This window comes from Thermobia domestica, chromosome 6, assembly GCF_964235325.1.
Source record: "Thermobia domestica chromosome 6, izTheDome1.hap1.1, whole genome shotgun sequence".
Taxonomy (NCBI): domain Eukaryota; kingdom Metazoa; phylum Arthropoda; class Insecta; order Zygentoma; family Lepismatidae; genus Thermobia; species Thermobia domestica.
Window position 1 is genome coordinate 39,079,976 of NC_137459.1, and position 27,007 is coordinate 39,106,982.

Genomic DNA, 27,007 nt, shown 5'->3' on the forward strand with positions numbered 1-27,007 from the left:
CCACTTCTTGCTCAAACACGTAATTGGCCTACATAGAAGTTTCTGCAAGATCACACGTTTACGTGCTAGTCTGATTAACTTGTGACTGCTCCTGTTTTATATCTTTCTTCAGTTGGTAGCTGGGCTACGAAATTAAATATTTTGGTTAGGTGGGAAATATTAATGCGTATAAGGACAGTAGATTAGATCACTACGAAGCAAGTCTAACTAATTCGTACACTCAATTGAGGTGTATAACATCTTATAACAGAAAAAGTCATCTCGATTTTTATTTTATTTTTTATTTATTTTTTTTTTATTAAGAAAATCACTTTCAAATATTTTTCACAAATTTCGAAAACTAGATTTCGTAGAGAAATTTCCAACCTACATAATCAAGCAGTTGTAGCTATTGCGAATCAGCAAAATTCATTGCTATCCTTCTGATGGTTAGCGAAATAAATAAACTCAAAACTTTTGTTGGAAACAAACACTTGATTTATTATCAGATTCTCAAACTGTTTTATTCAACATGATTTTCTTGGTAATGAAAACCGTTTTTGGTCTGGTTAGAAAAAACAAAAGAAACAATATTTGGCTTCGCACCATGAATATTAGATGAATGCAATGGTATTGTAGTTAACAATTTTTATATAGCCAAATTAAATCTGAATGTAACATTGATTTGAACGGAATATGACATGTGCTTCGTAACCAGCTTTAATGATCGCGTAGTGTCTGAGTCCAATGTATCGTGGAAGCAAAACTAGTTCAATAAAATCGACATCAGGTGGAGTCGGGCAGCGAAGCGGCATCTACTAGTCTTCAGTGCACATTACTCGAAGTATGCGCCATCTACTTGATATGGAACATTTTCTTTGAAATACCAGCCTCATTTAAGTAGTGTCCATCTTTCTGACCCTTATATGAGCATCAGTTAATAATATATCAACTTGTTCCCAAACATAGTCTACATAAATTTCAGGTTCATTTATTTCATTAACCGTCAAATGGATAGGAATGAAATTTGCTGTGATTCTCAATAGCTAGAACTGTTTCATTATGCAGTGTTAAAAATTTATCTACGAAGTCTAGTTTTGGAAATCTGTGGAAAATGTTTGACAGCGATTTTCTCAAAAACCGAGCTTAGTTTTTATTTTGCAATTTATTATACAGCTCAATTAGTTCACCTTCGAGGCGAGCTCACCTGCTATCCTTGTGAGTTGTATGTATGTAGATGGTTACAAAGATTAGCGAGTGAATATGCTGAGGTTTATCAGAATTCTTACCACTTTGTACGTACCAACAACGTATAGAGAACTTTGTTGTTTTGAGTCTAGTCAAATCTCGCGAACTTGAATTAAATACATGAATTCCAACGTTTGCAAGTCACTCCACAATAATATAGCTTATGGCAGGCAACTCTGTCGTTTTCAAGGCAACTGGGTCTGGTTACATCTCACGAACTCTTTGTAAAGAGAATAATTCTAATAGTTTCTAATTTCTTCCACAACAGTAACGCAGAAACAGCATACATGAGACATTTCTGTTTGTCTCAAGATTCTTGGTCTAGTTAAATTCCACGAACTCTATTCTAACTATCACTCCACAATAATAACGTGACACCAGCATATAGCAGACAGGTCTTTATTTCTGCGCGGCATAATAGGTCGAGTCAAGTCACGTATACTTCGAGTTTAATTAGTATTACTGTAGAAAATTGTAATATTCTAATGAATGTTCACACATTTGAAAGATTTTTATGGTAATCCATATGTATTGAAAGAAGTGGTCTTATGAAGTTCATGTTGCCTAATGTTTATAGACACGTGTTACATCATATATGCAGGTTATAATGTTGCAGCAGGACTGCATTCAAATGAACACACGGATAAAGCCACATTGGTGCTGCTGCCTGGTCCTTATTGCCACATATTTTTTTCATGGAGGCAATGAGGCTTTGGTAGGTGGCTAGAGGCATGGCACACCACATCTGTATACATAAGTCGCTTAATTGCTAGAAATTTCTCGGAACGGGTTGATAAGTTCGGATCTAACGTTCAGTGACATCCCAAAGATGTTCAACTGGGCTAAGATCTGATGAATTTTGGGGGCCATTCCAGCATAGAAATTCACCATTGTGCTCTTTGAACCACTGCAGCACAACGTGGATCTAGTTTCAAGGAACGATGTCCTGCTGAAAGATATCATTGTCAGCTGGAAACAAGATCCACATCAATGGGTGTACATGATCATCAATGACCTGCTGCATAGCTAGAAGCCGTCATATGGTGCCCTCTGCACACATTACTGAGTCCATGGAGGACCATGTGAAAGTTCACCAAATCATGGAGCAACCACCGTCCTGTTGTGGTCGTACTGTGCATGTCTCGAGCAGCTGTTCCCCTGGAAGACGATGTATTCTGACCCAGCCATCGATGTGATGAAGTCAGTACTATGATTCGTCGGGCCGTGCAACCTTGTGCCCTTGCTCAGCTGTCCAATAACGATGGACACGTGTCCATTTCAGTCGTAATCGACAATGCCGTGCGGTTAACATTGATACACGTGTGAGACGTCGGCTGCGGAGGCCCATACCTAATAGTGTACGGTGAACTATATGCTCAGACACACTCGTGCATTGTCTGTTGTTAAAGTATGCTGTTAATTGTACCATGGTCTGCGCCCTAGCCTGTTCTATCAACCTTGACATTCTACAACGTCTGACGTCTTGAAAGAGGTTTGAGGTGGTGTATATTGTATAATGTATGTAATATATTTTTTAGTATTTATAAAGTTACATACTGTGTAATACGAACTTCGCTTTGAATCTAATGTTGTTCGGATTTTCACAGTTTTACTCAATTTTATAATTCTGATAAAGTTCTTTATATGGAATATATTAAAATATTTTCTTCGTTTCTTCTTTCTTAAAAAATAATATCTGTTAAAGAAACATGAAAAACGCTAGTTTTTAAAAGTGAATTGCAGTCAGTGCTTAAAGTAAGACGATGTGCGTTGGCATGGCATACCGACTGTGATGGTGAAAGCTTACAGTCAGTGAAAAGTAACTGAGAAAAAGGATATGCGTGTAAAGTTGGAGCAAATATACAACCTTTAATTTATTGATATGCCTAAGCAATATTACCTCTGCTGTTTTCATACTTCAAACACTGCATGCAGGTTAATGAGATTTTCAGCCTTTGCATATGTAGTGGTGTACAAATTTAAACACACAGTACCATTTGTCGCAATTATGGTTTGTGTACTTTACAGGTAAGCTATTTATCATCAAAGATAAATAGCAACATTTATTAAAGTATATTGTGTCATTTTTTTCTATGAGGGTAGTAGAATCTGTGTGAATAATCTGATTTGGATCACATTCTGTACAACCATTCAACAAACATGTAAAGCCATTCATTTCGAGTAATCACGGTCTTCTTCTTTTACGAGATTGTGTGAAGTATGCATTCCATATTCAACTAGTAGCCAGCATAATGCAGTTGTGAATGCAGAACTTCAAAGAAAATGGGTATTTCTTTCCTGCACATGATTGTGTCTAGAGCCTTTTTCCTTAGGTTTCTTACTCAAGCTTTTGCGTTTCAGTCTGAGTTTGTTTGCTTGAGAGATGAAGAGAAAGTCTTAGTCCTTGGTATCTACTGAAGCTCATGTCTTTTACAGGTGGTCTTCACGGTGTACTTTTCTGAGATGAATAGTTGGACTTTCTAAAATTACTGTCATTGATAACCTTAAATAAAAAATAAGTCAGAACCTTTGTAAATAAGAGTAGAGTACAAAGGTCCTTTTATACCGTGTTGTTTCAAGTTTAGTAGGGCATCATTCACTTTCGAACGGGTATATATGTATATTCTCAGGGTAGTGACATATATGTTCTTTTGAAGCATTCCTTATTTTGAAAGAGAGCCTTCTTGTTACAAGAATTTGGAAAATATTTATAATGAAAATCGCAGTGAAATGTTAAGAATAGTAACTGCGAAACTTCATCTTGTAGTTTGACTTTTTAAATGATGTAAAATATGTTATTATGATGCTCAAATCATGTGAGTATCTTAGAAATATTGGCTTAAGTATGGTGTATATATGTAAAGAGTAATACTGAATATTCGCCTAGAAAGAAAATGAACCAAATATATATATATATATATACACGTAAACCACCACCTTTTACCGTGAAGATGAACGAAATTAATTTGAAATATGTCGGTTCGTTTACCCTGGAGAACTACATATAGTGTAACCAAACCCAAAGTATCACTTAACTTAGTATTATGTGCTTATTCCATAAAAAATAAGAAAAGTCGATTTAGGGGCCGTTCAAAAATTTTATGGCCCCTGATCGAAAAACTAATTATTGGCCAAGGTCGCAATGCATTTTTGGATCAGTTTCCTAAAATGTTTGTTTTCTAATCATCCGAAATTTTCATTTTAGTTATTACAACTTGAAATTTAGAACGATCGTGAACCTCATAGCAATATATATATATATATATATATATATATATATATATATATATATATATATATATATATATAAAATATCTTCTCTTATAATACTTCCACTTTTATATTGAAAGAAAGGTTGTTCTATTCACTGGATTCAGGGGAATTCCACTCACAACTCCTCTCTTACCTGTAAACTTGGTCGCTTCCACTTTTTATAAATTGAACCTTTTTTTGCCTCCTTTTTTTCTTTGTTTCACACACAGGAAACAGGTGAAAAAATATGTGTTTATATGGCAACGTTTTCTTCTTTCTTGTGATATATGCATTACAGACCACAGGCCTCCATCTTCAAAATGCTATGAAAGGCCGTGACTAGAAGAGTTTTGAGCACTGCTACTGTGCAAATGTTGCCGAATAGTTAAGAGAAAAGTAATTAAAACACATTTGTACAGTAAAATAAAGCTGATCAGATGATCATAATTTTTTGTGACAGTTCTGAACAGTTAAAAAAAAAAAAAGAAAAGTAACAGTGTCTCGTCTACACCACGTGAAGGAATTTGGTTTGTATAAGCATGATATTTTCTCAATTATTTTTGAAACTGTAAGTGGTAGTAGATTTATACCACTTCCGGTTTTTGGTGAAAAAATTAGAATGGAGATTCAGTATATTCTTAAACCACTTAATCGACTACGGGAAACAGCTTCTCTATATGTATTACCGTATAGCGATCACAGTTAAAACTGGAAATGGTTGATTTCTGCTACTTGTGGTTTGAATATAGTTTTAATAGGGAAGATTGCAGCTATTCTTAGAACGCTAAATTAAGTCCAAAACAACAACTTGCTATCTACTATCGTTTTTGGTCTGTATAGAGCAATATTAAAAGCGGAAGTTGTAGTCGATTTCTACCACTTCCGGTTTTAGTAGAAAGAGAATGATGTATTCTTAGTGATCGAGGTTAAAACCGGAAATGGTTTATTTCTACCACTTTCCGTTTGAATATCGACTCCAAAAACGAACTCGATTCTGCACTTTCAACCTTCTACATCCTAACCAAATTTGATGATTGATTGATTGATCAAGTAGTTCTGGGGATTTTTTGTGTCCCGACCGGATGGACAGAGTAAATATATAAAGTATTTTTGGTAAACCAAAATCCTTAAATCAGTCTCAGAAGTTTTTATAGCTTAAAATGAATATCTGTATGGTATTTTAATTTTATATATTAATACAGTGCAGTCTATTGTCTATCGCTGTGTAGTGAGGTGAAACTTCTGTGGTGAATGTTGGTGTAATGGCCGCAGTGGGTTCCACAAAATATGCAAGCTTTGAAAGTAATACTAATTTTTCTGCTTACATAATCTGTAAAACGTTGACAAGTTGTTTGAGGCTTGAAAGTTGAGGTATTTCTATTTAGTGCTGTTGTGGTTTAAAAAAAAGTTACATAAATGCCTATTGTTTTGATGTACACTCATGTCCAAAAATATTGTCGCATATCTTTAAATATGTTGTTGTAGGAATATAATTTGATAACGAATTCGTCCAGTATTTCTTACAATGTTAGTATGTATACAATTGGCAAAGATATGTATGTGGCAAATTTAATGTCAAAAGAGCAGTAAATACGAACAATAAAATGAAAATAAAACTTTCTTGTCCACTTAGCAACATTTTGTTTTACTCGTTCTAATTTTCGTATTTGTAATTCTTTTCCTATGAAATTTACCACAAATATAAATTTCCCGATTATACACATAGTATCAGTATTAAAAGTACCGTGCAAAATCATTATCAAATTATATTCTTACAAGGAGACAGTTATAGATATGCGACAATAATTTTGGACATGAGTGTACTTGTGGGTATTAATGTTCATCTTTTCTGTTTTTCTTGTCCAAGTACTTGATTTCAGCTAAATCTCTGTACAGTACTCGACAAAATCTAATAGTATCTTATATATTAAGCTAGCTTTGTATACACAATATTTTTTCAGTTTTCGAAAAAAAAAAGAAAAGAAAAACACAAGGTAAAAAAAAAGAAGAAAGACTAAGAAAAAAGAGTTAAGCGGTATCAACTTTTGTGAATAATAAGAATTCTCTTTATTGCATTGAATTTATCCTGTATAGTTGCTGGTACTTCGGAAATAAGAACCAAGTCCAAAGTACTGCCGAATCTGGACGAGAGTTGGTGTAATTGTACTAAGTTGATACACCTCTCGGTCTTTTAACATTAAACCTTACTGGTGGATTTTCATGCAGTTTCAAGGGAAGTGAAACATGCTAAATGAAGGGAATTTTTGTTGTGTAGTTGACTACTTTGAATTTGTGAATAATTATTGTATATTGTGTGATGCTGATTGATTTTTTATTTCCAGGCTTGTCAACTTCCAGACATGAGCGAGTCAATGGTACAGTAGTATTGCGTAATATCTTATTATTAAAAAAAAGGTACATAATGTACAAGGAAATTTTGAAGGGGTGCAAGAAAAACAAGCTACTAGAAAAGAGTACAAACTTTATCACACAAAAAATGAACCATATGTTGTTTCATATTTAAAAGATAAAATGGATGAATCAACCTATTTTTTCTTATATCGTAACCTCTATAGGTATAAACTCAGTAAAATTCAAAGTGAAATATATAGTTCTATTAGACCGTGGATCGAACTTTGGTCTACGACTTACTGTGCTTGTATGCTGATGACTGCACCACTCAAACTGCTTTTTGACCACACACGTACATTTTCACTAGTAAAGTTCGTGCACAATACTGAAAATGTGTGGCCAGCCATGAAGCGGAATGGGTAGCGTAGTAGTTACCACAAAAGTACGGTAACTTGAAGACTAAGGTCCAATTTTCGGCCCAATCTTATATTTTACGCTTTTTTAAATTTAATTATGAGCGGTTTTGTTAGATCGTTCTTGAGATAAAGAGGTGGAAAAAATTAGGAATAAGAGATAGAGAGGAGTATCTATGAAGCGTTTCAACATAGATTTAAGTTTGGTGCCCAAGTGGACGCTTCACTTTTTACTATAGTGAGCGTTAGCGAAGCTTCTACTATTAGACTTGATTGTCATCTGTGTGTCTGTCCGTCCGTCTGTTCCACGATAACTGTTGTAAAACATATCCGATGTTTATTAAATTTGGTATATATATTCCTTTCGGTTGCAGAAATAACCCTGTTGTTTGGGGTTGTAATCCATCAAGTGTAGGGGAGGTAAAAAGGATAAAATCTATGAAGTGTAAGGGATAAAAATCCACCTTATGTTGCAAGTTTACAGATATACATGGATGATAATTTTCCGATATAAGCCCTTAAACATTTTACTGCATATTGTCTTTATGGCATTGTGAATATTCCCACGGCTTAGGATTAAAATCTACCAGGAATGAAAAGTGAATTAACGCCTGAAAAGTAGTGGATTTATCCTCCTAGCACCCCTCTCCTCGATTTCTTTTAGAGCTCCATGATAAGTTTTCTACATTATATATTGTTTTTGTTGCAATATATTTTATTTTCTTTGACTCTTTTACTTCATCCTCAGTGTTTGGGATTAAAATCAATCAAGAATGAGCTGTAAATTCAGCTCCCTCATGTGAAATGGATTGCTTTCTCCCACTCTCTTAACAGAAAAAAAAAAAGAATATGTTCCACGATGATTTCTTACAACTGTTCGATTTTGGTGTAATATGTCGTAGAGTTTCCTTAAGGCTTTACAATGATTCACTCTACATAGATCAGAATTCAACAGATAATAAAGTAGAAATATTACTCTCCCCTCACTTTTTTTTTTTTTTTTTTCATGAGAACTTATATAAAACTCATTCGGTTTTGATACAACATTATGCATGTTTTCTTTGACTTTTTTCCCATAATCTCCTGTTCTTGGAATTAAAATAAGTCGAAAATGAGCAGTGATTAGTAACTCCCTTAATATGATATGGATTATCTTCCTCCCAAATTAAAATATATGATCCGACATATATTCCGTAATAATATTAGATTTTCATCGAATATAGCACATATTTTTTGAGGCTTCACAATCGCTCCCACTCCTTGAGTTTAACGCGGTTTCTCAGTGGTAGAGCGTTCACTTCTGGTGCATGGGGTCCTTGGTTCGATCCCAGCTCGCGCCAACTGAGCTTTATGGTGGACAAACACCGTGTGCGTGGGTTTTCTCGGGTTTCTCCCGTTTCCTCCCACTTTATTCATTCCATCATTTCATTCATTACTCATCACCGTCTCCTTTAGCTTAACCGGCATAAGCGTGGGACGTAAAACTTAAAGATTTCATTTCATTCTTTTCCCCCTTGAGTTTAAAGTCAGTAGAGAACGAGAGAGTGAACCTCCACCCCAGGTTTTAAAAGAAGACTGGTATCATTCGTAAATACTGTTCGATTTTAACACAATAATATTTGTGTGTTTATTAAGTTCTTTTCATAAGTCGCACTCTTGCAGTTGAAGTCAATCAAATATCAGGATCAGTCATCCTCCTCCCTCCCAAAGATTTAAATAAGTGTTCTATGATAACTTTCGTAAAATGCACAATGGTTTAATGATCAAATATGGACGTAAATTTTTCTAAGAATTTCCAATCATATCAACTGCTTGCAGTTGTAATGGGCCAATAACGAGGGACCATATTTCCGCCCTATTTTATATAACAATTTCCTGAATATTTATCAAACGCAGTGATATTTCTATAGAGCATTTCGTGTGTGTATTAGAGATTAAAGACTTACTCTCATAGTTTAGGGCTGAGAGTAGTATAGTTTTATATATATTTGCTTTTTTTCCCTGTAAAATACCCCTCTACCAATTTTTATAAATTTATTTTGCTTTTGTTCTGAAGATAGACATTGATTTTGCCAGGAACGTGTCAATTTATAGTGTAAGATACAATTGTTAGAAAGTTATTAAAGATCTTATTTTGTTTGGAAGTTTTAATCATTAGTATTTTGCATTACGATGTTTACATTATTGTAGACTAAGAGTGGCTCTATAATGTACAAACTCGCGTGCCTTCTCAATTAATACAGAGAAAAATGTTTAAACCATATAAACAAATATGGATATTTATTTCTGTGGATGAATGAGAAAACACAGAATAAAAATGTTACCTCAATATAGAGTTTGTAATCGTAACGGATATCCTTGAAAGATATAGTGCAGTCACAATGTTTGATGTTACCTTCTATTTACGTGTTCTAACTTCACTCTTTCTAGCGCATACAGCTGCCACAGAACACCTCTTCAAACGTCTGGCCTTACGTACAATGTAATCCCACATTTTTTGTGACAGAATTTTTTCCCTTACCTCCTTGCTATAGACAGAAGAGAAAGGAATAGGACGGAGCCTCACTCTAAGTTCTGTCACTTGTTGCATGGAAAGTAGGAGGGATTCTAAGGACGAATATTTGTTCTGCTTCTCGTGAAAGAAAGAAGGGTCCGTATTGTTTGAAGGGCGAGATAGTGCTCCGCAGTAGGTTTTCGTTGAGTTTACGACTCATATACGAACTATTATCAATGAATGAATAAACTTCACTTTTTAAAGTATTTAAGGAACTAATGAATATTCTTGAAGCACACTTTAAACTGATTTAGTCTTAAATGTCACTATGAAGGCATTCATGCGAAGCCACAGAGAAATATGTAAGTGTTACACTTGTAATTGAAATAAATAACTATAAAACACCAATAAGTAGAGAATAACAAAATTTCGAAAAATAAAATTTCAAACTTTACACGGAAATAGGCCATATAAAGATGACTTTCTATTAGTTCAGAATTATCGTGGATTTTGGTCAATGGTCATGTAAGGTATGTTGAAGGTGCAGTAATCGGAGCGAGTCTCTTTTTGAAACATTAGTCTACTAAATCTTTATATATATATATATATATATATATATATATATATATATATATATCCTTAGTCATATTGCTTGGATTGTGGCCAATGTACTAGAAAATGTCAGTAATTAAATAAAAGAAAAAAATAATGATGATGAATAGAAAATGACATAAATACAAGGAAATAAATATAGTCAGTGTTTGTGTGGGAGGTTGGAGGGATTTCTGTCTCCCTAGAGGGAGGTTGCCAGGGAGACATTTCTGGGTTTGTCTTATCTTTTTTGTTAACTACAAGGAAATTTGCAACTGGTTACCACCTCTCTTTATTTAACAGGGTTCCCATCGACCTGGTAAACTGGGAAAGTGAGGGAATTCATCTAACTCAAAAGTCATATAATTTGATCATAGTCATAGAAACCTTTAAAAACCTGGAAAAGTAAAAGAATTTTAAGTATGGATTTATAATTCTCAAATCCAGTTTCTAAACCTTTATTTCGCTACAGCAGACTATTATTTATTTATTTATTTATTTTCCTGGTTTAACATTCCGACTTAAAAATAATGTTACGGCTTAACGACTATATAAATGTTCATGCAGAGTCAACCCGTAGTAAGAGGAATATATAGATGCCTTTTTACATTACATGTAGAATCGGAAATTTATCATGATCTGGAAAAGTAAGAGAATTTGTACTTGCAAAATAAGTGAGAATCCTAATTAAATTGGTTGTAAATTGAGGTAATATAAGAACTAGATATACCTTTCGCTATGTCGCAGTGTAAATTCGAGCATGGTCTCATTGTAGCCTTCGATTCGAGAATTTCCCCTCTAAGGTGATGTATTCCGTAAGTTTCAATTAACTGATGTATACGAGCAAATAAAATCCGTATCTCTAGTCTTCATGAGTAAAAACTAATGAAGTACACCTGTTGAGTCTCCGTGACTATACAATGATACACAAGTGTTAAATATAAGTACAGTCAGGGACAAAAACGTTGGACACTCCTCGTATAAGTTATACGGGGGATGCCCGATTTTTTGTCCCTGACTGTACATGTATATATTACCTCAATGTTACGAAATAACGACGTCATCCACATGATATTATTGACTATTATAGGGTAACAAAAGTGACGAAATCACTTCGCTTTCAGAATATTTTGCTACAAGTGCCGTTGAATGTTTTAAACGTACAATTTTCGCACGTTTTTAAACAATTGAACAGTGTATCCCAAAAGATTAGTAAGGGGGCGTACGAAACAATTAGCTTTTTGTCACCCTTAAAATGGCGGATCTATTCGATGTATGTGAGTTCTTATATTGCCTCACTGAAGTTGTAACAAATAGGAATTTTCTAAAACGGTCCTTTGTTGGCGTATTTTGTATGTTCTGGTACATACATTATATATAATGTTCTTGAGTGTCAAATCATAATGATGTTATTGTATATCTTTGAAAAACGCCAATTCTCATTCAGAACCAGAAATAAAGGCTTTGTTTTGTTGAAGACTACAGCTGAGTTGTCCCTCAGCTTTCTTTATATATGTTCGAAAATTAAAAATTTCTTTAATCATTTGTGAAGATTAGAAAATAGATAAATATATTTTTTTTATTTCTGGTCTTAAGCGGCATCTTGGTAGGGGTAAATCACTATAAAAAATGTTACATTTTCTAACTTATGACTGAAAGTTGATCTGTGAAGTTCTTTATGAGAGGCGGGTTGGTCTACTAAGTAGCTATTTCCAATGCAATTAGATGCTCCGATGCCTGAAAGTGGGAACACTCAAGGGGGAAGCTTGCGAAGAGGAGGGAAAGCTTGTTTCACTGTCCTTGTCCAAGTGATGAACCTCTTACAGAACTCTGGAACAGCCATTAGTGCAAAATATGCGAAATTAGTATAAGATTTGTGAATCTTGTAAAGGATGTCTAGTAAGTGAAGCAGGTTAAATAATAGCGGTTGTCAGTTCAATTTGACAATGCTCATTCAATTTATAGGTTATACGTATTAAAGCAGCCTCTTTTTTCCCCCCACGGTTCAACTATGTTTATACAGTATGTAAATTGACTTGTTTGAATGTAGAGTTTCTCATGCTTAAACGAAATGTGCAGTTATTTCCCATATTACAATAACTTTATTATATGTTGCTAAATTACTTAATTTTATATTACACATGCTAAATTTGCATTATCACTATGTGTTGCTACAAGTATATTGGAAGGGGGGCGCGGTGGCTCACTGGTAGAGCGCTCACCTCTGGTGCTTGGGGTCCCAGGTTCGATCCCAGCCCCCGCCAAGTGAACCTTGTGGTGGACAAACACCGTGCTCGTGGGTTTTCTCGGGGTTCTCCCGTTTCCTCCCACTTTCTTCATTCCACCATTTCACTCATCTCTCATCATCACCGTCTCCTTTAGTCTAACCGGCATAACCGTGGGACGTAAAACTCAAAGATTTCATTTCATTTCAAGTATATTGGAAACCATTGGTTGTGGCTCCGTTAGATCCAAGTTCTTAATTAATTAATATGTTTTCTCCGCACATTGCAGTGTAAGAAATTCCACCCACGTGCATATTCAGGACGATTTTCGTTGGAGTTTTGAGCAGTTGGTTGTTTCATGTGGAGTTCAGACTCCGTTCACACCGAAGCTATTTGAGATTTGAACCCTACAACTTAACGTAGTATCGAATCCACATGGTCTTCTACCGGGAATCGAATCTGGTTCTCCCACACCAAAAGCATGTACGGTAACAGGATAGCCACGAGGGAGTACTCTTAGAATTTTGGCTATAAATTAATTTGTAAAGTAGAGGTTTGTGTATAAAATCCCAAATGGAAGTTTAGGGAAGTACGGTAGCTCAGTGGTAGGGCCCTTTCCTCTGGTGCGTGAGGTCCCTGATTCGATCCCCGGCCAAGTAAGTTTGTAGTGAACAACATCGTGTCCGTGGGTTTTCTCGGGCACTCCCGTTTTCTCCCACTCTGTCATTCCACCAATTCTCCCATCATTGTTGTCTTGGATTAATCATTTCCTCTTCGTCATCTCCTTTAGCCTAAAGAGAATAATCGTGGGACGTTAAACTGAAAATTTCTCTTCCAAATGAAAATTTAAAAGAAAACGAAAATAAGACAAAAGAAACTAAATATTTGTAAATTCTCGTCAAGCGATAATAAAGATGGGAAGAAATATTGACTGTTTTTGAGATTGGTTCTTTGAGTGGATTTAAGTTAGCGTCTCTTTTCAGCACTAAGGCTGCATGAAATGTAAACCTACAGTTTAAGGTGGAATCCGGACCACTGTTCAAGTTTCAACTACCTTAGTGCACTCAAATTTCAAGATTCTTTCACTGGGAATCGAATCCTGGATCTAGTGCATCAAAGGTGCACGCGCTAGTCTCTAGACCAACGGACAGGCTCCTCTTTTCAAGAATCCTCTAATTTGTTTGACATCGAAAGTGCTGTAGATCAATAGACGCCTTGTTCGTTCCAAGTTTTCGTTATCATTTTGTTTGGGAAGTGATAGCACTGTCAAATTATCCATAGCTCTGTTCCTTTCTGAAGTAGATAGTTTGTAAAGAAAGAGAACCAGATTTTTTTTTTTCTAATTTACTATTTTTACTTAAAAGAAAACACCAGTGGTAGAGCGTTCACCTCTGGTGCGTGAGGTCCGTGGTTCGATCCCAGCTCGGGCCAAGCGAACCTTCTGGTGAACAAACATCGTGTGCGTGGGTTTTCTCTGGGTTCTCCCGTTTCCTTCCACGTTCTTCATTCCACCGTTCCGGCATAACGTGGGACGTAAAACAAAGATTTCATTTCATTTTTAACAGAAAACAGGTCTCAATGTTTGGCACCCGATGCATTCACGCAGAAACCTCACATTCTGTTAACACCAAATTATATATTTGGAAGTATTTCAAAAGCTATCAATTTTGCTGTATTTATTTTCACAAGATATTCTAACGTCAAAACTTTAAAAAAAAGAAAAAATCCTGGAATTTGTCTCATGGAAACAATTTACGGGGGGCCGCGGTGGCTCAGTGGTAGAGCGTTCACGACTGGTGCTTGGGGTCCCGGGTTCGATCCAAGACCCGCCAAGTGAACTGTGTGGTGGACAAACACCGTATGCGTGAATTTCCTCGGGGTTCTCCCGTTTCCTCCCACTTTCTTCATTCCACCATTTCATTCATTAGTCATCATCACCGTCTCCTTTAGCCTAACCGGCATAATCGTGGGACGTAAAACTCAAAGATTTCATTTCATTAATGACAATACCTGTAATAATGATGTGGGAGAGGTGGATTTGAATGAAATTACTTTTAATTATTAATACTAGTTCTTTCTCCTGAACCTTCGGCCCATCCTACACTATAAATTGAAATCGTACCTAATTAAAAGGTCTAATTGTTTACATGTAACTTTTTCAGTTTGCGCACCACCCCCTGAAACTCCATACCACTTGTATCAAATTATTCAAGGACTTAAGTATACAGACAAGCAATATCGCCCATGTAGCGACTTCTGTTAGTATGGCAGTTTATTAGGATTAGTATGGCGCATAGACATACGTTTCCTGTTTATTACTGGGGTAGTTAAAATTCTCGAAACATCACGATTTCATATTTAATATTTAGATTGATTCTGAAGATAAACAGTAGCCCCGCGTAGCGTAGTCGCTAACGCTCTCGTCTTTGGTGCGAACGGTTCCGTGTTCGATTCCCGGTGGGGACACTCGGTCTAAAAAGTGTAACAGCTTTTTCAGACAAGCCATCTTCAGAGGTTTTCTTCATTCACACCAGGCAAATGCAAGGGTGGTACCAGGGCCGGCGCTAGCAGTTTTGCCGTCCTGAGCAGTACTTTCACATTCCGCTCCTTTAATCCGCAAACCTTATTTTGACAGAAGACGTTCAAGTGTCACGAAAAAGTAAGATGCCCCATTTAAAAACCATGTATGAAATGGAAAAGTAAACAAAAAATTGAACTACCTCTCTCGAATGCTAACGTAATATTTAAACGACTCCATACGTGATACAATATTCAGTACGCTCAATTTCGCTGTATGTCGGTGATATACAGCAGCGCATACAGAAAATAAAATAAAAGGTGTTTTAGTTACGACTAAGAATTTTAATTTTTAAGCTTATTTTATATAAAAAGGTGTCTCCAATAGCGTATGGAGCATGAAGATAATATAGTGAATCAGATATTACGGCAAAACAAAGTGATTAGCCTAAGTCTTATAATTTACTAAAACACAATAGAAATACATAAATTTAAGATACCATAATTGAAAGAAACTTTTCTTACTTTGATATGAGCAAATTTCTTTATCACATTCGCGTAGTCCGTCGTTTCAACCGCGTAGTTCCTGTTCTGTTGATATCATCGCTAGACCACTCAAGCTTGTTTCAGACATGGAAGAACGTAGATAGTTTTTAATAAGCTTAAGTTTCGAAAAACTTCTTTCTGCACTTGTCACTGTTACCGGTAAGGTTAACAAAATCCTAAGTGCAACACTGACATCGGGAGCAAAGTCATGTTTCTTAATTAATTTTAAAGTCTCTTTTGGTGAACTTTTAGGCTTAATTATAGCGGATAACATTTTCAATTCGTCTTTCAAATCACTGGGGTTAATATCTTTCGATTCTTTGTGTGTGAAAGTTCTGGCAAGTTTAGTACACTTTTCAGACAACAGTTCAGGTGGCATATCTTTAAGATTACTTACATCGTATCACTAAATACTCGCTGTGATGTTTAAGTTGCTCAAATCTTTCTCTTAAAACTAACACAATTACGTCTAAAACTTTCTATTAAAAATCGACCTTGTATCTTGTTTGTGGATCTTCAATAGCTTCATCCTCTGCCTCGTACTGAAACTCTCTTCTTTCGAGTTCGAGATTGCACTGTATTATCTATCTGTGGATCATCCATATCTAATGCTGATACCAACTCCATTGCATCAACTAAGATTGAAACTTTGCATCATTTCTGCTCTTCTCAAAGTACTCGAATATGTTTTCAAGAAACCCGACTGCTTCCAACACATAAGAATCAGTGCTTTGGAGACTTTTGCTTACAATGTTTATGTGAAGTAAAATGTCATACTAGATAACAAGTGAGCAAAGGAAAGTAAAGTCACGCAGCTGGTTTTTCTATACACAGAGTATCTTTGGCAACCATTCTATCTGTTCTATTGTCGTTACTTATTTGAAGTAAGGCATCATAAATCTCCCCTATTTGATATTTAAGAGGAGTCAGAGCATCAATTCGGCTATCCCACTTTGTGGTGCTCAGCTCTGGTGCACGAAGTCCTTGGTTCGATCCCAGCTCGCGCTAAGTGAATTTTGTGGTGGACAAACACCGTGGGCATTGGTTTTCCCGGGGTTCTCCCGTTTCCTCCCACTTTCTTCATACCACCGTTTCGTTCATTTCTCATCATCACCGTCTCCTTTAGCCTAGTCGGCATAATCGTGGGACGTAAAACTTAAAAAAATTTGATTTCATTTCCACTTTGTAGTGCTTAATGGTTTTAAAGTGAGACTGCTAATATGTTCCTTTAGTATGACCCAACGTTAAACTGGTACAGACAGAACCTTTTTAAGTATACAAAAAAAGTATGAAACGGCGTACTGAGATGCTGTTGCTGCATTGTTAACGACAAGATACAGTAAATGACTACTGCAAGGAACGTAGAAGTCTCGGAAATTTATTTCTAAAATTCTCTTCCGAATTCCTGGATGTTTGCCTTTCATATTGGAACCATTGTCATATCCTTGGTCCTTCATGTCTTCGATAAGAATATTCATTTCCTTTAGCTGTTTAATTATTACTTTTGTCAATCCTAGACCAGTGCTGTCTGTTACTCGTGATTTGAAAAGAGATGTGTACGATTTCCTATATTGTAAATTGCTTAAAAACTCGCTGCTAGAACCTAATGTCTCTAGATGCTGTAGGCTAGACGGCCTGTCTTAAGTGGGAGTGTGCCTTTTGCATACTTGGAATGAAGCGTTAGAACATTCCTAAATAGAAAACAAATATAAAAGACCTTGATAATCTTTTCCACTCTAGCTGAAAATCTTATCTACGACGCTGCAAAAGAAATATTGAACGAGATGCCCGTACCTATTAGTTTGATAATTGAAAATGAGAGGGAATTCTCTGAATTTCCTGAGTGAGTATTTTCCTGAATGTGAGTGAAGTACATAAGTTCAATTACATTCTCAGGTGAGCACAATTTTATTTTCCCATCTGGGCCAATTAAGAAGCATTATATTTTGATAGTATTCTTTTCTTCTTCAAATTTTTGCGCCCATTACACTTGCCGCCCTGGACGGTGGCACGGCTCGACCTCCCCCCTCGCGCCGGCCCTGGGTGGTACCTAACTTACAGGTCCCAGGCCGCTTCCTTCTCCCCCCCCCAATCCTTTCTTCCTTCCCTTTCCTCGGATACTGTGCTCACCGAGGGACGTCATCACTCATACGTAACGGGCTAACATGGCCATAGATGCCACAAGCCCAGAAATCTAATTCCTAAATTCTAATCTGAAGATAAACAAGAACTGTGAGTTGCTGTACTTTTTTTTTGAGGTTCTGCTTTGGTCTCTTCTAAAGTACAGCCATGTACATGATCTTTACATACAGCCTCGTAACTATTACATGATCTGTATGCTACCATTGCGCTCACGTGGACGTTTTTCAACCTTTTTCTCTCTCGAGCCCGACTTCTTCCCCTTGTTATCTGATGAATTATTTTAGCGAGTGTGTCAATAGTTAACATTTTTGATGTTCTGATTATGTTTATACTTACTGGTAATTGTCTATTACATAGAAATGAAAAGGATCTTGGTTTGTGATCGCAGTACGGAAGAACGGTTGAACCGTTTGGGATGATTTTTTTATATTTATATATATATTTCTAACTGGGCTATTATCTTGTTACTTTGATTAAAATGCTGTCGTAAGGGGGGACTGGAGGGTCAAAATTTATGCAAAAAATTGAGTTTCTCACGATCCTGTTAGAAGATGAAAGTTGGTGTATAAGCTCCTCAATTGGACATGTGTTCCAGCGTTTTTGAGGATGAGGGGCATTTTGTATAATTTCTTTCTTCACATTGAAAGCGATGTTGTCAGTTGTTTGTGATCATATCATGGGGAAACGGTTGAACAGTTTGAAAGAACTTTTTTTTTTTTTTAATCATGTTACTTTGATTAAAGAGCGCCTCCTAATAGGAGTAGAAAAGGTTTAAAATTTGCGTAAAAATATACAATATTTCACTTGGCCGTCAAGGTAAGAACATGAGAACTCGGTGTTCTCGTTAAAAATAAGGGAAAACGTGTTGACATTTTTTTGAAATTTTACACTTTAAGGGGGCAAGAGTACATTTTTATAATTTTCTTTCTTCATTTTGCAATCTAATATTGTTTTTGATCGCATCATGGTAAAACACTTTGCTCATTTGAAGTGCATTTTGGAGCATAGTAACTATCTACGTTAAGCTAGGATTTTATCATGCACATTGATTAAAGGGCATATCCTGGGCCTATTAGTTCAACATTTCTGCTAAAATAAGTACAAGGTACATTCAATAAATAACCTGACAAGTTATGTAAAAAATACTAAACCGGCAAAGTTTGTGCTCCTTTGCTATTTTTTGGTGGTGTCCTAGAAATGCTATCAGATGGGCCTGGCACGCCTGCCTTGTGAACAGGATGCTGGGAATCAGTGAAACCAAGATGGCGGCACCCTTGCAAGTTTGCACCAACGTGGCGGAGCGGAGTGTCATTAGATTTCTATTAGCTGAAGGGTTTGAAAGCAATTGAAATTCATCGCCTGATGGCAGTGCAATATGATGAAAGTTATTTGAGTCAAAATATAACAAGTGTTGAACATTCGCCACGCCCAGGACTATCTGTCTGTGCAGTCACGAGGAATAACATTGCGAGAGTTGATACGGACAAATAGTCGTATTATGGTGAGCGATATTGCAGCAAAGATAAACTTTAGTGTCGGATCAGCGCACTATATTGTTCATGACGTATTGATGTCCAAGAAAGTGTGTGCATGGGATACTCCACTGCTCCACGTTGGTGAAAACCTGCAAGGGTGCCGTCATTTTGTTTCACTGATTCCAGCATCCTGTTTGCGAAGCAAGCGTGCCAGGCCCATCTCATAACAGTTCTAGGACACCACCAAAATATAACAAAAAAGCACGAACTTCGTGCAAGTTTTTTTTTTTTTTTTTTTTTTTTTTTTTTTTTTTTTTTACAACTTGTCCGGTTATTTGTTGAATTGACTTTTTATGTAATTTTTTTAAACGTTAAACTTTCATTAAAATGCATATATACTAAAGAGGGTTCAAACGTTTTCCATAAACCTGTTCTCTCCGTGCAAAGAACGAGCATTTCAGGTAATATATAATTTATATTTGCAATTGTTGAAACAAATATTAGACAAGCAATGCGTCAGATGATTATTCGAACATTGTATACATAGTTCTTCTGTCCTATTACGTTATAGATGTAACATTTTTTTTTTTTTTTTTACACCATTGCCAATCAAACGTATATCCTTCTTTATTTTATTTTATTTATTTTATTTTATTTTTATTTACTCGTCTTTCTTTCTATTTTTCTTCTCTCTCTTTTAGTTTTATTTTATTTTATTTTTATTATTGTACATGTATATTAGTATTTGAATATAATTTAATTCTTGTAAGCCTATTGTAATTGGGACAGCAGTCCTGTTATAGTTGACAAATAAATAAATAAATATATAATATGCATAGCAAAGTATAACCTTTAAACTAGAATGAAACAAATATTCTTGATACATCGTTGGTGACATGCTTTGATAGAAGGAAGACAGGAAAAAACTTCTTAGAACTGAAGACGTAGGACTGTGTCTGCCGAAGTGCCACGTAGTAGAGATCATGGTTATATATATTTTGAGAAAGAGATGTTTCATATTGACCTTACTATACATACAGTATATGATCGCAATAGGAAAAGTCGTCTCCTTGTATAAATCAAATTTCTTCTTGCGAGTAGAAACTACCTAGTAGTAATAATGTATAGTAATTCTATTTTGAACGTTTGTTTTTATTTACAGGATGACGATGGGGATCTTTCAAAATACGACCTGAGCGGCTGGGGTGATGATGAAGCTGAAGTGAAGAAAGAAACAAGACATAACTCAAGGAAAAGGTCCAGACACTCTCCTAGCCCCCGATCTGGCTCCAGAAATCGCTCTCGATCTCCAAGAAATAACTCCAGGAATAGAAAGAGTAGAAGCAGTTCTCGTTCGGGCAGCAGGTCACACTCAAGGTAAGAAATTGAATTAGGTTCAGTATTTATTTCAGTATATGTATGTGTGTATTTGTGTCAGTATGTGTAACAAGCCGAGTCTGAAAGATATGGCAAAATGAAGTACAGTCAAATGCTGTTATTTCAGGTTAGTTATATTATGGAGGCTTCCCGCCAGCCCCTTAACTGAACACTTTTGCTGCTTGCATCATCTTATATTCATAGTGCGTTAATCTCGAGTGCCAAACTTCCCAGTATCAGTTCTTGTCATTTGAGCTTTTTGTTGACAGCGTCGTACCCGTGCGTTATTTTGGGTTTCTATTGTTTTCTTCTATCATCATCATTTCATCCCTTTTACAGCCTTACTTTAATCTGTAACTCTTTTAATGAAATGCCAAGATCCCGAACATAACATCTAGAACCTAAAAGTAATTTCTACGTCCCGGCGAATATTTTTAAAGGTTTTAATAAATATAAAACAGAAGCATTGTACAATATCAGTAGAGTTTTCAAGGTAGGAGTATTCGTGGTTTGGAACCCATATTAAACAGGAAATCTACATAGTCCTCCCTCTTGGTCGAATGGCTAGCCCGAGTGCCCATGGTGGAGATGGTCGCATTTCGATTTCCGGTAGAAGAGCCTTAACTGTAGGTGCACGTCTCATATAGCCTCTGTGCTGAAAAGGAACGCTAAAGTTAAACGAAACAAAGAAAGAATCTATCTACAAAGAATAAATCTACAACGTAGAAGTCTAAATCAGAATGAATAAGCAAACAAAAGTGTCACAAGTCTGTTCTGATGTACATGACGTTTTCTTTTGCTTTGGGAGTACATTGGCTCACCGTAGAGCGCTCACTTGTGGGGCGAAGGCTCCCTGGTTCGATCCCCCGCCACGCCTGAGTTGTGGTAGAGAACATCGTGTTCGTAAGTTTTCTCTGGATTTTCCTTTTTCCTCCTACATTCTCATTCCACCATTACGTCATAATCTTTCAGTCATTAATCATCCGTCTCCATTAGCCTAAAAACCATAAGCGTAGTACATAGAACTAGAAATTTCCTTTTCATTTTGCTGTTCTCGTATTACGTAGGATGAGTCCGAGTGCCACAAAATAAATCACAGATGTAAGGCTGCCTTCACAATAGGATCTTGTGAGCCGCTCAAAAGATCGTGATACCAAAATGGCAGCCATGCTACAGTCAGAAGAAGCTGCACCTTTAATCTTGGCGATAAATTGCAAGAAAAAAGGAAAAGAAGATATAGAAAAATGTGGATTCATCCCATAAATCGATCAAGACTGGAAGAATGTTCTTTTTACAGTGTTTCCTAAACTGAGAGAAGATGAAAGAAAATGTTTAAAATGAAATGAAATCTTTCAGTTTTACGTCCCTCGAGAAAATTTTTAAATTACTTCAAGATGTCTATATATATATCTTTGTTTGGCGAACTGTGTAATATGAAAAAAAAAAAAAAAAAAAAAACAGGTGCAAAAACTGCAGCTAAGTTCGTCAGCCTCAAAAAGTGTTGAGATGAGGATGGATGAGCCAAGTTCCTTGGCCACTGCATCTGAAACGAATACTGGAACTTGGCGCGAGGTGTCAAGGAAATAGGGCTGAAATGTCCCGGCCGTGAAACTAGGAACAGACATCTTAATGTTTTCGAATATGTTAGACACCTCGCGCCAAGTTCCAGTGTTCGTTTCAGATGCAGTGGCCAAGGAACTTGGCTCATCCATCCTCATCTCAACACTTTTTGAGAGTGACGAACTTGGCTGCACTTTTTGCACCTCTGGTGTTTTTGTTCAGATTTCTATCTCATTGGAAAGTACCTAATCAATTTGATGAGTGAGTGAGTGAAACGTTTTCTTGCTTGGCTAAGGACACTTTTTTGCATATAAAAACTTTCCCGTAGCACAATCCTCAAATTTCGGACATTTCCCATACCCATGTCATTATAAAATACCTTTGTGCGGAGTTTCGCGTCTCTGTCTCATTGGGAAGTACCTAATCAATTTGATGAGTGAGTCAGTGAGCCTGAAAACTGCATATTTTAGGGGTCCAGTACTCGAATATGGTTGAAGGTAGGAATGTGAGATTTGGCATATGAGTACATCTCTCGGATATCTCCTTAAATTCTAAATTTAATGTTTCTACCCTTAATAGAAACGTTTTTACAAAGCCTCGAAACCGGCGATTTTACCCAAAACTCTTGTTCGTGTATAACTACGGCAGTGCAGGCTAGTTTTAATTTTCTTCGCGGAACTTGGCTGCCATGCACTGCCGTGCATGTTGATAGTATAAAATGTGCATTTCATCAGAGTATTACCAAGATGAGAAAATGTTCAGCATCAAATATTAGTACTCGTCTCCATTTCAACTGTGTTCACTCCCACGTGTGAAGGGCTTCCATAACACTCCGTGTTATTTTCTTCCTCGCCAGCAGCCCGCTCTAGCCAGGGGTGATCTTAGCAGCTCAGAGCCGCGGCTCACTTACACCGAAGCGCATGTGTGAAAACGTAGATTTAAGACAATGTAAAGCTAGCAGCTGCAGCTCACGCGAGCGGTTCACAGGATCCTAGTGTTAAAGCTACCTAAGTTTTAAGATTTTTTTTTTTTAATTTAAACTAATGCACATGGTTATACTTACCAGCAAAATAGGTCAAGAATTTTTAATCTGTTCTTGAGTTTTGACTAAGGGTTCGAAGATACCACTGACAAAACACACCGAGACTTCTTGGTTTTAATCAAAACGATTTATTTTTAATTGATAAAGAATATATAGACATTTAAATAAATATCACTGGTAGAGCTCCCTAGTTGCTATGTCGATAGCGTACGCGCTTTTGGCGTGGAAGACCAGGGTTCTATTCCCAATGAGAGCTTATATGTTCGGATCCCAAGTTAAGCTGAAGGTCCACGTCTCATATAGTATCACTGCTGAAAGGGAGGCTAAACCGAAATCTAACTAAATATCACTGGTAGATGCAAATTTCAGGAATGCGTTCTCGATAAACTGTTTACTTCTCCATCTAACAGATAACTAAGAGTAAACGTGAAAAATTTTATTTTTTCCTACTTAATGGAAGCCATCTCTTCTGGGATATGTAAGACTTAGTATTATAGTGGCAGTTTTTGTATAGTTTTGTTTTAGGTTTCTATTAAGTTAGAAGCTAAACAAATTGATTTCATCGACACGATATTTATTTATTTATTTATTTATTTATTGATCTGACATCCCGACTCCCAATTCAATTCTTGATTTTCTTCTCTCATTTTTCGAAGACAGAGTAGTTAAGAGAAAACAAAACTAGCATAAGGATCACATTTACTCGTTATCATAAAATCATCTTCTGCACCTTTCACTTTTAATAAAGGACAAATTCACCAGCATTCAATTAAAACAAATTTTGAACACGTTAGCAACTATTATTGAATGGAATTACCTATTTTCATATATTTCTTAAGCGTCAAAAAAAAAAAAAAAAAAATGATGTAACCTTTGTATCTATCTTTTCCCATGGTCGGCTTTCCCGTCTTTAATTCTTTTACTCGATTCTCTTCTATCCTAGACGTCCTCAATTTTACATTTTCTCTCCCTAAAATCATTTCTTACCTTGATCTTCCATCTCGTCTTGGGTCTTCCCCTCTTCCTCTTCCTCAAGCTTTCCAATTTTGTTTGCAACATAGTCGTCGTTTCTTCGCTCTACATTTCCAAGCCGTTCCAGACTCCATTCTGAAACTTTTTACTCAAGGGTCCCATCTTAACAGCGCCTCTTATATAATCGTTCCTTGGGGGGCGCGGTGGCTCAGTGGTAGAGCGTTCACCTCCGGTGCTTAGGGTCCCTGGTTCAATCCCAGCTCGCGCTGTGTGGACTTTGTGGTGGACAAACACCGTGCTCGTGGGTTTTCTCGGGGTTGTCCCGTTTCTTCCCACTTTCTTCATTCCACCATTTCACTCATTTCTCATTATCACCGTGTCCTTTAGCCTTACTGACATAATCGTGGGACGTTAAACTTAAAGATTTCATTTCATTTCGTAATCGTTCCTTATTTCATCCTTCCGCGTCACACCACACACTGATGTTCACATTTTCCGTTCTGGTTCCAGGTTTTACTACTATATATTATTGCCGGTCACACCACCGTTTTATATATATGGCCTTTTAACCTACAACTTAATTTCCTGTCACACAGCACCCTGCTCATCCTTCTCCAGTTTAGACAGCCAGATTGTATTCTATGTTGGATTTCTGTATGTAACCAACAATCCTGGTCGAGGTAGGATCCAAGATAGTTAAATTTACAAGTAGGTAGTAGCCTCTCTCTTTGTAGCCGTAGGAAATTCTCGTCTTCGTTGTTGAATCACATATGTCTTTGTTTTAGTAATACTTATAGTCATGCCTCTCTCTTCCAATACCTCTATTCTTCCAGCTTTTTCTCTACTCTATCTTTGGCTGTTATTCATATAACGATATCGGGGCCGCGGTGGCTCAGTGGTAGAGCGTTCACCTCTGGTGCATGAAGTCCTTCGTTCGATCCCAGCTCGCGCTTTGTGGTGCACAAATGGTGAACAAACACCGTGTGCGTAGGTTTTCTTGGGATTCTCCCGTTTCCGCCCACTTTCTTCCTTCCACAATTTCATTCATTTCTCATCATCACTGTTTCTTTTAGCCTAGTCGGCATAAACGTTCAACGTACAACTTACAAGATTTCATTTCATATAATGATAATATCCGCAAACAGCATACTCTACGTTTCTCTACTTTTTTCCTCCCTCGCCAACACATCCATTACCAAATTGAACAAATGTGGGCTAAGAGCTGGTTCCTGTTGTAGACCAACTTCCATGGGAAAACTTTCTGTCATAGCCATACTACGCTTCGCCTGGGTCTGTCCTCCATCGTACATGTCCCTTACCAGCCGTACGTAATTTTCAGAAAGCATGCATCGCCATAGTTTTTGTCTGGACACACTGTTGTACGCCTTTTCCAGCTTTATGAAAACGAGTTGCAACTCCACTTGCATTTCCCCATATCGTTCCGTTAATTGCCTCAACACAAAGACCTCATCAGATGTTCCACTTCCTATCATGAAACCAAATTGTTTCTTCCCAACAGTTACCTTTTGTCCTATCCTTCCTTCAACTGTTTCTTTCCAGATCTTCATAGTATGGGACATTAATTAAATTCTCCATCATTTTCCACAGTTTCGAATGTTAGCTTTACCTTTATAAACTTGTACTAGTATACTTTTCCTCCATTTTATGAAATTGCACACGATATATATGAATCTTCTTTGCTCAAGCTTCTCCAAACTTCTACGGGAATTTGATTAACACCTACTGCTTTCCCGTTTTTCATTTTTCTAACTGCGTTTTTTCACTTCTGTCCTGCTTGTCTTTTCCACTTCTCTGTTGCCAACCCATTTTCGTAATATTTCGCTTTGATTCTCCTCATTAAGTAGTTTTTAATAAAATAGCCTCTCCGTCTGTCCTGGATCATAATTTGGTCGTGCAACACTTTACCCTTGTCGTCCTTTATCTGTTTGATTGATGTGATGTCCTTGGATGCTTTATCTATTGCTTTGGCTATTCACATTATTCGTTTTTCTTTTCTAGCTCTGCTAAAGCTTCGTCTATTGCCTTTGCCTTTGCTTTAGCTATTGCCACGGCGCGTTTGATTATCTTATTTGCTGGCTTGTATGCCTCCTTATCTTCGATGCTACATGTTTCATCCCAGCTTTTCGTCTTGTCTTTCTTATATTTTATTGCCACCTGCACTTCCTCGTTTCATCGCCAAGTCTTCTTCCCTTGTTGTGGTGGTCCTTTTCCTAATGTTTTTCCTAGCACTTCTTTTCTAACTTCCCTCGCTGTATGACTATTCAACTCCTACCATTGTTGCACGTCTCCTACTAATTTCATTTGTTGTATTACCTTTACTTTGAACTACTTTCTTATGTGTTCTTCTTTTGGTTTCCACCATTGTATCCTTTGTTTTCTTTGTCTTGTGTACTTCGCGTATTTGTCCCCCTATTCTCTCACAATTGGATGTAAGCAGTCTACCATGTGGGGCCACATTTTCTCCATTTATAACCTTGGTGTCCTTCACTTCCTTACGTAGTGGGCCGCGGTGCTCAATAGTAAAGCGTTCACCTCTGGTGCGTGGGGTCCCTGGTTCGATCACAGCTCGCGCCAAGTAAGCTTAGTAGTGCACAAACACCGTGTGTGTGGGTTTTCTCGGGGTCCTCCCGTTTCCTCTCACTGTCTTCATTCCACTATTTCATTAATTTCTCGCCATCACCGTCTCCTTTAGACTAGCCGGCATAACCGTGGGACGTAAAACTTAAAAGATTTCATTTCACTTCATTTTTCACTTCCTTACTTTTTTGCACATAATATAGTTGATCTTCACTACTTTTGCA

The 27,007-nt window shown here is 36.8% G+C and overlaps 1 protein-coding gene across 7 annotated transcripts in view; it reads left to right on the forward strand.

Moving 5' to 3' along the window:
* LOC145687951 (uncharacterized) overlaps positions 1-27,007 on the forward strand; it is an 87,882-nt gene that overhangs the window by 27,653 nt on the left and 33,222 nt on the right. For all 7 annotated transcript variants that reach the window (XR_014131820.1, XR_014131819.1, XM_081761546.1 and 4 more), the window contains exon 6: positions 20,397-20,611. Coding sequence is in view for 5 of the 7 variants with exons in the window: in XM_081761546.1 (XP_081617672.1) it covers positions 20,397-20,611 (215 nt within the window). In the remaining 2 variants the exon portion in view is untranslated. The remainder of the gene's footprint in view (positions 1-20,396; positions 20,612-27,007) is intronic.